This window comes from Andrena cerasifolii, chromosome 5 (assembly GCF_050908995.1).
Source record: "Andrena cerasifolii isolate SP2316 chromosome 5, iyAndCera1_principal, whole genome shotgun sequence".
In the NCBI taxonomy this organism is placed as follows: domain Eukaryota; kingdom Metazoa; phylum Arthropoda; class Insecta; order Hymenoptera; family Andrenidae; genus Andrena; species Andrena cerasifolii.
Genome location: NC_135122.1, coordinates 18,370,935 through 18,383,190, shown reverse-complemented (window position 1 = coordinate 18,383,190; position 12,256 = coordinate 18,370,935). Strand labels below are relative to the sequence as shown.

The window sequence follows — 12,256 nt, the reverse complement described above, 5'->3', positions numbered from 1 at the left end:
TCGCCTCTTCTTCGCCGGCGGACGAGGATTCCGGTGCCGCTCTTCCCGTGTTCGCTCCTTACATCCTGTCGGCGAGCTGGCGAGCAATAACACCGAGGACTCGCAGCTATGAGGGAGCTTCCACGAGTTCGCAATTTCCTGGTTACATCGGTATTCGGAGAACAGTCCAGCCCATTCTGCGAGCGCGCGCTAGTTTGGGGCATCGTGATGCATCTTGAACGCTGCTTCAGTCTGCACTTATAGTCGAGCGGGCTTTTGGTATTGGATGAGGATTCTGGTCACGTGAGCCAGTCTATCTGGTGCATGCATATTTTGTTTATCAAATTTTAAAGTATCGCTCTTGAAATTGTTCTTTTCTTTTGGCACTTCGAGGTAGAATCAATTCTTGTATCGACTTTTCTCTAATTGATATCATTAATTATTGTAGCTGCATATTCTTTACACAATCCTTATAGAAGAAGAAGAAACATTTATACATATTATATATTTCAATTTCATTGTTTAATTTCAATTTTTATATATTAATGTTCAAGCCAAAAGTGTACTGGTCACGAATATATAATGAAAAATTCGTGTTTTAATGTCTGACTATTATTTTCTTACCACCAAACACAAAGTGATCCGATTCGCCCCGGTCTACCCTAGCACCGTCGCGTCCGCTATTTCATTATGCCGAGTTTTGACGAAATTTCCTGGGCAAACTTCTGCCACGATTCCCGTAATTAGTGTCCCGCGAGTTGGCCCGTTAAATTGAAATTACTTTCGAATTATTCTGATTCACGTCCAGAGACAGAGAGGTCCTCCCTCGGACTACTTCCTTAAAGGATCTTGGAGCACGTGCTCGCTAGAGTTACTCTAGCGTCACTCACCCCGCCCACGGACGAACTTTCAAGCTCGTGGTAATCCGCTGCTGCGCAGTGTAACTGGATATTTAATTGTCAGCCCTCGTTATCCCTTGGCGAGCGTTTTCGCGATTGCTGCCGTGGAATTCGCAAGTTTTTCGTGGCGTGTAAAATGTAGAGCGAGCTCGTTAAAGTAATGTCCCGCCTGGAACGCGCGGATCATCAGGTTTTTTCACGTCGCCACGCGCACGCTCGTAGCCGCGCGACCCATTTTAATCTCTCCTCGCATTCTTGCGTCGCGGACTCTTTGCCGCCTCTGTCTTTTTTTGGAGGCGCACCGGCACAAGTGCGTGCGCGAGCGACAAGATCCCCTTTCCGACACGAGGGGCGCGAACAACCTGAAGAAACTTCCGCCGCTATTCATTTGCTTTCCTTCAGAGTTGAATTTTTATCATACACAATGTTCATTCCTGTCGTTCCTCTATCACGTTCCAAGACCCTCGCCCCGCGCTCGAGATTGCAGAGCGATGCACAAATGAAATTGGACGTTGCGCTGCAGGGTAATAGGCTGACGACAGCCCAGCGCCACGAACCTCTGGCAGATGTAAAATCTTCCTCCTCGAGCTGTGCATCGTGGTGAGCGTGCACACGATTTGAATTTAATCCGCGCATCTATCTTCGCCGAGATTGTAGGGGTGTCTGTCAGTGTTACTGCTCTTCGATTCGAAATTCCACCCCTCGCGATGCCTCTCCCATGAGCCTTACCCTCGCTGATAATTTTAGGAACGACTTTCTAAAGGAGAAATGGGTCGTCAACGTTGGTATTCCGCAATTACAGCGTGGGGGATGGGTTGCGTGTGCGCAGTGCGCGTCTTCTTTGTCGGCCCCTTCAACATCCGATTAGGTATCAAAGCAGTGACAGGTTCGAACTTACGCCTGGCAATTCAAGCGAGAATATCGTACCAGGAGTTTCCTCCAGTTCGAGCTCCAACGTTCTGCTTTATTCTGTATTGAGCGATGCATATTAAAAAGTCTTATCATTTTTTTTTAACATTACTTCAGAACGCAGCAGCAGTACTTTTGAAAAAAAAAAAAATTTACCATCTACTTTTTGGAATCTTATCGAAGCATACAGTATGGTTTCAATATTCTCGACAATTCGAGTGGTTGCGGAGACGTTGAAAATTTTCAATTAATATCCTCATCGTGGAGAATTGCAGCGTCTGTTTTGAAAACGGTTTAAAGCGTTTACTGAACGGCACCCTCTGTTACGCGAAATTCGTACCCCGTGGGCTCTAAACCCCATGGGACAGAGGAGAGAGAAAGGTATATAATTCCGTTCCCTAGCTACCACGGATACCCATGAACCTGCGAATTTCAGTCAGTTCCACGACGAGCTTCCACCGAAATACACGCGGTTGAATTTCATGCGGCCAGGTTTTATTAACCAAGTAAATTTTAATTATTCGCTGGCCATACGTTTCGATTCCATGTCCTTCTTCTCCAACTCCGCCGCCTCTGTCCTTTCCGGTCGTTCTCTGCAACAGTGTAAATTATTTCGCGGGTCCGCGTGGCCATTTTACCTGATGTCTGACCACGTTTGCGCTCGGTTCATCTGAACAGTGTCCGTTCGTTAATAGAAGCAGCAACGTTTGTTTTCCAACCCGAGCCGGGGCCATCTCGTTCGACGGAGCCGCAATTAGTAGTGAAACGTTTTAATCAGGTTCGATGGGCTCGAGCAGCTCGAAGATCCGTAATCTGCGATGGTTCGCCGCTGCTAAACGTACACCACAGTTTCTATTTCTTTCGCGGCGAAGAGACGTGGCTGAAAATTTCAATTACTTCTTGGATATCCTTCGAACGTGGCTGCAAATCTTGTGCTTTGATAAATACACGTTTCCCCGGAATATGAAAATTGACAGTGTTGACGTAGGAAGAGAGACAGAATTAAAACCATGTAATTGGTGGCGAGTTCGCTACGTGCCATTAATGAGAATTTTGCCGTGGAATAAAGGTCAGCTACGAGAAAGGAAAGTTCGTGGGTTAATTTGGAAATTGCTAACGAGCATCTCCTGGTTCTAAGCGCCATGGTTTCTCGCGGCGAAATACAACAATGTCCGTGCCCTTGGCTATCAGCCCGTGAATTTGATAATGTGATTTTGACGAGAGGGCGGCAATGAAATTTTCGCCGTTGATGCAGCCGGCGAAATACCGAACGAAACGAAAATCGATACAGCGTGGCTGGCTTTTCTCTCTGCCTCTGGCCCTACGCTGTCTTTCTTCGTTCGCTCGTAAAAAGATGGGGCGAAACGAGCCAGGCGTTACACCTCGGGATATCTAGCCGTAACAAAAGGATTCCGGGGTAGCTGTTTTGATCGTGGCGCCTCTGTATTTGCTTTGGCTCGGGCTGATCATCTTGGTTTCCCCTTTTTCTTAGAATTTCGTCGGGCGGATTGTGATTGAAAGCCTTCCGCCTTCATGGTTTAAGCTGCGCGGGTAAGACTCTGAGTATTGCGCTAGAGTTCTATTTATTTCTTTTCAAATGTCGATTACACTAAAAGAATGTAAAGTGGATTAAGCGATGCAGTGTCTTTATTGAATTTTCCGAGTTTCTTAAGTATTTACAGCTGAATCTTTAGTTTCGATTTATCGCGAATGATTGTTAGTCCTTTCTATAATGAAGGCAAGAGAAGCCGAATTAACGCTACATCGACTGCGATTACGTCTCCAGTTATATTATTACGCGGCATACAAATCGTATAATTTTGCATCTCCGCTTTCGCTCTGTCACTGCTCATTTAGGAGTTTTGACATTGCGGCGGGCCGCATTAGCCGTCGCCTCGGCTGGCCCCACGGAGGCGCACGCAATTTGACAGGTTGACAGTAGGTGGTTTGACGTCTCGTCATTTCGAGCCCCCCCCGTCAGCGAGAGGGAGTTTCTTTGTTCGAATATTCGGTCGCATTAGCCGGCCATATTTCACATTCACTGTAACTCAAATCCTAAAACGAGCACGGCCTACCTGCTCCAAGTACGATCATTCTCTGTTTCATACTTGTCAAAGGAGCTCGCCCGTTTCATATCGAAGACGCAGTGAAATATCGATCGTCGAAGGTTACTCCGGCTGGAAAAGGATTTCACGTGTGCTCCTTCCGACTACCCGCGAGCTCCTTAGGACCCAATTCCTTCTTCTTTCCCACTATACTTGAATGGCCGCGTAAAGAGGGCTGCTAACAAGAGGCTGATTTTCAGACGCGTGACGGTAAACTGGCGCGGCACAACCGCCCTACAAGGACTCGCGTGTGAATGGAAGTGCCGCGCAAAAGTACTGCTGAAACTGTACGCGAAACTGTACGGCCGGAGTGTATACGTTCTCGTCGGGCGATTCTGAAAGGGTAAACAGCAACGGGAGGTACGAAGGGACCCCGAACAAATATTTAGTGGCCCGCGATGAATACTCCGCGGTGGCCAGAAAACAACCCCTTCCGCAGAGTGACCGTGTGGCTGTTGTGAACAAAAAACACGCGGAGTGCGTTCAGTTTCCACGCGAAACGTACGAGTACTTCCGTACGATGGATCGTAACGAGCCTCAGCCCAGCACTTCGAGCGCCTCCGTGTACTCGGGTACTCTGCAGCTTCGGTTTAACGTAAGTATACAGGAGAAAGAAGCATGAGCAGTCGCTGGGATCGGGGCAGAATGGATTGCAGCGACGCGGAATCACACCGCCTCCTACTAATATTTGCTCGCATTTAACGGGCTTAATGACTGTGCCGGAAACAGGAATTTATTGCTAGCCTGGCTGCGCGGCTCTTGCCTCAGCGACAAGTGGACAAAAAGAAGAGACGGAATTACGGGCTTAATATTAACCAGCGTCTCGTAAACTGCAAGCCGTTCCCTCCTTTCACCTCCTCTCCCCCTTGTCCTCGGCCCCATGGATGTAATTAAAAATCGTAGTCGTTACGGAGCAGCACGCTACTTACGACTATTCCAAGCCCCTGCTCACGTACGTACGTTCTCTACAATTCTGTGCTTCAGCTGTTGATTGCTTTATTCTTCCTCGTCCCGTGTAACTCATCCTCCAGCTTCAGGCACACACAGTATATTCTTATAGAACGTAGTGTTTGGCACTCTTTGCGCCCTACTATTGAACAAGCTTCCCCGTCAAGAGCATCTTATTTCCCCACCTCGTCCCGATCCAAGACAGTTTCAGCAACGATTATTAAAAATAATCATCCCCCTTGAGTGCTCCATTTTGAAGCAGAGAATCCTCGCCCTGGACCTGGCGCAACGTCCCTCAAGCTAGACTACACTTTCGAAATGGCTGTGTTGTTCGATAACTCGTCCCCCTCGTTGCTTCTAATCTCCTTGAATCGGGGCAGACGATCGAAAGCTCTGCCCGCAATCTTTCGCGCCCCGGCGAAGACGTCGTTCGCCCCCAGCCTGTATCGAGTTGAAACGAAAGGAACGGTGCCGCCTTTGATGCCCGTAAAACGAATTTCACACGAATATTGTCCGAGAATGGGCTGAATCCCACGGCCCAGGTTCCGTTGCCCAATAATTTCGCCCCAACCTCCGCTCCGTGCGCTTTACTCGCTTCTTTACTGGCTACAATGCAATAACACCGTTCCCTGGGTCAGCCTTTGACGTTGCTCTCTCTTTACGGCGAGCATCTCCATCGCCTCGTCGAACCCCTTCACGGGATAAATAGAAAGGGGAATTAACGACGTCAGTGGAAATCTTCTTAGCAAAAAGAAACCGTGCTGGATACACCAGAGTCAGAAAAACGACGAGTTTTTTCCCCGCTGAAGACGTTAGAGCGGTTTAGAAGGATATCCTTTGTTGCACCGTAATTCCTCGTTCTTTTACCGCTTTCTACGAGTTCTTTCGCTGTTCCTCCCCTTCTAAGTCTCTCGTTTCGCGTAAAAGCAATGTTCCTTCCACCCCCACACGCGGTGTACTTTCTCGCTCTTGCGTACCGCGCAATGCAACTTCCTTGCGCCACGTTCTGTGCGTGCCTCGTTATTTTCGCGACTAGCGCGATCGTTAGCTCCGTCGGGGGGTAAGTGGAATAGAAACGGCGCGAGATGTACCGTCTCTTCTCGTAGGGATGTTAATTCGAGCCTGCTTCGCGTTAATCGCCGATTAATCGCCGCATTGTTGGGCGTTTCGAGCAGAGGCGTGGAAGACAATGGTACTGTAGTTAGGCAATTTTATTTGCTCTGTAGGAGGACAGTTTTTTAGTACTCGAAACGGTTAGGGGATCGAGGGGAACTGCTTGAATTCAATGCATTTCCATCGTTGTTGTCTGTTTCAAGTTCTGCTTGTGCAGTGCCAGTATAACATCAATAACGCCACTCGAATATGCGATGCTACAATTGTTTCGGGCTGTGTGACTCGGCATGTTTCACGAAAGAGGTAGCAAATTTCAGAGGGAGGAACAGTCGAAACGGTCACGAGTCGTAAATTTCGGTAAAAGCAATGATCATTTATAGCTGGCCAAGACAGTCCAGTGAATTATACTTCTGACCGCTAAAATTTGTGACGCTTCGTTTTATATAGTCCACTCGTGTGAATTACGGCCTTGCAACCTCGCGGCCTCGGTCCAGTGTGTCGAATGTTCTTCCCGATTTTGTCTGTGGAACGGTAGGAAATGCTGTGCTCACTGTCAGCCTTATAATCTGGCGAACAGTGCATGTTAATATCTCCAAGTCCTGTTTTCATCCATTCAACAACGTTTTGTTCCTCCACTGTCGTGTATTAAGGACATTTCCATGATCAGAACCAGTGTGCACAGTGGCCTGTATTATACGTTAATATTATGTAGCGTCGTCTCTTCAGGCTATATTCATCAGTGGAACTGTTTTAGAGTGCCATTTTTCCAACCTCAGCCTTTGTTCAGTAGAACAGCCATGCGATTAAACCGACATCCTCAATAGACTAAATAGCTCAACGATATCGCCTATTATTATTCTTGAAATCGCGCAAGTCCGATTGAAATGCACCTGCCTGAAGGTAAAGGAAAGTAAAACTATCACCGTTCAAATGTTGCTCGACCCGGTCTGCTGACACTTGCCATGGCGAAGAAAGTCAGCGGGGAATGCACTCGCGTCGATGTGGGCCCCCGGCGTAAGAAATCAGGGGGCACTGTGTGTATGTTTTCGAGAGCGACGCATTGAATAATGCATGAGCTGATCGAGTAAGTTTCCATACTTTACAACAGTTACCGTCGCCACCCTCCAGTAATGAACGGTATTACGGGGGTAAGACGCGCCGTGTCGCTTATGAGGGAATATTTCATAGTTGGAAAAGTTGCTAGAGAGGCTGGGGCAGAAGGGAGTGGTGACTTTAACCGGCAATTTATCTTCCGTCCATAGGGTTCAGCGAATTCTTCGCAGATAGAAGAACAGTATCCCCTGTGATAAGACAGCTACCCCTCTCTTTTCAATTACCCTTTAATTGGATTCGAGGAAAAGACGTAAACGTCGGTCGCCCCGCCAACGTGATTATTCGAGCAGAACTCGAGTTCCAGAAGAGAGGATCGTTAGAGAGATCGCTTCTGCCCCGTCGATGCATCTCGTAAACTTCGCTTTAGTTATTTCTACCCGGAAGGGGAACAATGTCGGGCTACTTTCGTATCATTTTCCGCCGTGTTTATCAAGTTTCTTGAGACTCCAATTTCCTGCCCTTTTCACTTTACCCATCGTCATTGAATTATTAGGCAATATTGATCGTCAAGCAGAAACGAATTTCAACCAGACCTTCAACGAATTTTACTCTAACTTTAAAGTGCAACGATCGCGATTATTTATAAGTGGCAGATGGAACTAGAACGCCCGTTTTTTCTCGAGAGTTGATTTATCTTTTTACGGAGCATGGTAATTAGTTAATCTTCCACAGAGTTTTGTTGGTTCCATTCGCTCTGGGTTACTGTGTACGTTCTACCATAATGGAATCGTAGAATTTCATTAGCCCTGTAAACGTAACGATATTCCCGATGAAAACCGGGGACAGTGGCACCGTCTCATTTGCATTTCTGCATCAAGCTAATTAAGCGGTGAAATATTTGGATAGTAAAGGGCTACGGTGCTCGACACGTTCGTCAAACATTATCACCGGTAGCCTGTATTTTATCTTTACATTAGGCTACATTATCGTTTCAAAGGGAAATTCTCTATGATTTACTCGCGCGTTAGTGGCACGCGCTAATTACTATCGACTTATCAGAAACAGCACGCGCCTGGCGAGCAGCGAGTCCCAGAGAGGCGTGATTACGCGTTAGTCGGGACGGCTTATTTTTCAAAGCGGAGTCAACTTAATGGCGGGATAACGCGACGCGAAAAGAGGAGCGGAATTCTGTCAAGGACGAGCAATAATTTTCGCCCCGAACGAGACAAATCTGAATTGCGAGATGATCGCTGTAGCTTCCAGAGCAGCGGATTAAAAAATTCCCTTCCCGTTTTTCTGCGAACATTAGTCAGGATTACGTTCCTACTGTGCATTTGCTGTGTACATTCTCTAATAAAAAAAAAAAAAAAAAAAAAAAAAAATTTAAAAAAAAAAATAGAAAAAATATAGGAGTGTCTGAAAGCGCGACGGGTCCGTTGACCGAGCGGATTAAAACGGACGCGACACGAGTAGGTACCCTCTGGATATCACTTTTCCAGCGTAAACGATAACATTCAGGATGTACGGTGCAAAGAGTATCCATTGAAATTCCCGTGGCTCCTGTTTCATCGAATCAACTCCTACGGGTTTTCCAGGGGTTACCACAGGGGAATGAGAATGTGACAGCCTATTGGCCCCTGCCCTTTTTGAATGAATTGAAGCGTAGTGCTCGGTTAACGCGTTCCACCTATGGCTACCTCTTTTGTTGGAAAAACCACCGAAGGATATCCAAATGGGGCGGTGCCCACGTGGGAGGAATTAAACGAGGTTACCTTCGTATGTCTAGAACGATGAACGAACGGCGCTAAAGAGTATATAGATTTTTTTCAGGTAATTTATTGAACGCTTCTAAGATTCCTCTCATCAATCTGCAAAATCAAAGTCAGTCGGTTTCATCAGTCTTCTGAAGTGTTTCGTTTTGTACGAGTTCTCCACTGCAGAATTTCAATCAGAAATCGTTTTCGGGGTGTAGACACACCGAACTTTAACATTACGTTCCCCTTGGAACCTTTTGACTTTAAACGAACCCCGTTTGAAAAATTTTCCGCTAATAAGGTTGAAAATCGAAGATAGGGTAAAGACCGTAAAATCCAAAGCAAATTTCTCCATGGATTTTTCGTCCAAAGGTATACTGTAGTTCTCTTAAGGGCACTCAAAGACTAATAATTGGGAGAGAATGTAGCTTCGCAAGGTTTATATTCTTCCCACACTACAGCACTGTATGCTCGAAAAACATCACGCATAAATATGCATTCAAACGAAATAAACAGTCGGATATATATTTATCGCCGGTAAAATATGCGCATATTTCGGAATTTCAGTATTTATAAAACTGAAATGGTGTGCGCAGCGGCGAGCGTGTAAAATAACGAAATATTTATAAATTCAACCACCTCTGTTGATTCAGATTGCTTTTTCATTTGTTTGCAGTATACCTATCGGAGGTAAAGTTTGTTTGAAAAACTACTTAGTGCGCAATTGCGCATTAAACAACCGTCTATACGATGAATTCTAATACAAATGGAGAGACCGCTTAACATTTAGTCACCCATTCCCTTCATACTTCGCCACCGACAGAATTGGATCCACCCATTAAGAAACCCTTCACCCTCATTCGGTAACTAAATACTATTTTTGGAGATCTGAATTATCCAACTGAATTATTCACCAGCAGGATCTCCACGTAAAATTCTAATGCGTCACTCCTCGTCACCCTCTTGAAACTCCCGCCCAGTTTTCCCTTCGCATTAGGCAAGTTCGTTTCGCGCTGTACGCCAAGTCGCCATTATCTCTGTCCGCGGCCACGCGCGGAATATTCGCATTTAAATTCGTATCTACATAACGACGCGATGCATCACCGTGCATTATAATCGGCTGAGACGGTTGGCTGGCCGTTTCGTATTTTCGTGCCTCGCCTCGTCGAGCCTTCTTCAGCGCGTATATGTATATATACATATTCCGTTCTCCGAGCCGTCGGTGACACGGAAGTAACGCACGATCGATTACACGGCATGCTTATAAATAACTTGCTTTGCGCGGCCCGTACGTAACAGAGGATTAAAAGAGGATAAAAAGAAGATCGGGCCTTGAGAGTATCTTAGGAATACGCGTGTATCTCTCCAACGGGGGGTGGAGGACTCTAAAGATGCAAATCCGCGATGCCTACATCGGATAAAAAGGAAAGAAAACTGTACATTATTCTTGAAATAAATTTGTATAATCACCCAATGAATTTTATTGAATTTGCATTAAAAATATTTTTATCCCTTGAACTCGGCTCCCCCAAAATTAAATTCTGAGTGTACCACTGGGTAAATATATGCGCCTGCTGCTAGAACGCGGCTAAAATGATATTGACGCTGTTGCGAAATGACGCGTGCCGTTTGTGTGCACCGGCTCCAAGAAGCTGGAGCTTCAAGGTGGCATTTAAAAATCAAGGGGAGAACGGATTATCTCTATTAGGGGCTAACCGGAGGGGACTTCTGGCCCCAGATCAGGCTAATTCGAGGACCCGTAGCGACGAACGTTGTCGGGATGGTTGTGAAATTGGGTGAAATTGGATCGGACTGGCCTTGGGATAAAAAGCACTCTCCTTGAAGATCGTCGAGATATTCGGTGTATATTGGCCACTGCTTAAATGGCCGCCATGAATTTTAGGAATAAGGGTATCGAGCGCCAATGATTTCTGCTTTCTCCTGTTCGTTTTGTCTGGCCCGTCGCGTTGTTTGCAGTTGTCACGAGGAACGAGTAGTGACGAAACCAGGTAAACGAAGGCGTGGGGGAGACGGCGAGCGTTTCACGGTTAGTCGACTTTAGGGAAATTAATTTGATCGTTAGGCGAGCGCGAGAATGGGATTAGGATTCGGTGTAGTCGGGCGAGAAGGATCTAGGCGTTCGATGTCCTTTTATCTCGGGCTGCTGGCAGATTAGCGAGACTTAACGCGGTTATTGTTTTCGTAATCCCCTTGATATCGCTGGTTCAGCAAACATTTTCTCAGCCATGGCGTAAAGCATTGCACTAGCGTAACGAATTTACGTAGCGCCTTCTGTTCCGCTGTGTTTTTCTACGATTTATTAGACTTGCAATGAAATGACGAATTCGCGGGGATGGAAGATTCTTTTTGATCCTGTGAACGAACTACTTCGATAAAAGAACGCGAATGATTGAAATCTCCTTTTCTGAAGTAAGTAGATATCGTATAAAAGTGTCCTTGCTTCTTCGATGGATTACGAGGATGCACGCTCGCTTTTCCTTTTGTGGTTTAAAGTACTAGTATTCTCATACAATAGTAAAATCGTTGCGCTCGAGCATTGTAAAACAACAGCGGCGTAATTGAATAATTTACATTGTTACCTTCCGCCGAACGTTAAAGCAGAAAGTTTTAATTGGTCGCGGTGTCGCGGGATTTTATTGCTGTTACAATTAAATTACGTCGACAGGGACAAATAGTAATAAGTGTCTCGTTTGCAAAATGGTAATGAGCTTTCGAAAAAGCCACTCGTATTTGTAACAATGGACTGTGAAAATGGTAGGTTGGTTTCTGGAATGCCTACGGCCGATCGATAGGTACGTGTAGCAGAAGGTAGCTACAACGGAGAGCCAGAAACAGGTGATCGACCTGAGGCTTTCGTGGAACGTTTATGCTTGTCTGGAACCCCGAAATATTACCTTTTTATCCGTTGCAGCGACGAGCAAACACATTTCGCAACTGTAAAAAGAAATATATGAGTAGTAATGCGGTGCTGATATAACTATGATATTGTGGTATCTTAATATAATGATATAATAACGCAGAAGAAAGTCGTATGAATCTGTTTTATTTAGCGACAACCTCCAGTGGCAGGATTGTTTAACAGAATGATCCTGCTTGCATTCGCGGTCCTTTAAGGCGTGTTTATCTTCCTCCAGCGCGTTTCGTTTAAACATCCGCTTGGCTGATCATTGCAAGATTGCAGCACCTGCTGACCGCGCGTTACTGACTCGTACTACTTGCTGCAACGAAAATCAGAGTTGCAACGCTCGGTTGCAGTGATTCCTCCCGTTTCTCACGCGAGACCAGGCAGGGGATTTAAAAATCGCTGTGTAACTTTTAAGTGGCCCCAAACTAATCCCTAAATGTCTGGTTTGCGCAGAATGTTTTACGGGAGCTGGAACAGAAAAAGCCGCAGCTGGACGAGCTGGTCCACACCGCGGAAAACCTTCGCGCGGACACGAACAGACAGCAGCTGCACGACAAGGGTAAGTCCATG

At 46.1% G+C, this 12,256-nt stretch overlaps 1 protein-coding gene across 6 annotated transcripts in view; it reads left to right on the top strand.

Annotated features, from left to right (window-relative positions):
• LOC143368939 (dystrophin, isoforms A/C/F/G/H) overlaps positions 1-12,256 on the top strand; it is a 338,640-nt gene that overhangs the window by 74,808 nt on the left and 251,576 nt on the right. For all 6 annotated transcript variants that reach the window (XM_076812178.1, XM_076812183.1, XM_076812184.1 and 3 more), the window contains one exon: positions 12,140-12,245. In XM_076812178.1, coding sequence (XP_076668293.1) covers positions 12,140-12,245 — 106 coding nt within the window. The remainder of the gene's footprint in view (positions 1-12,139; positions 12,246-12,256) is intronic.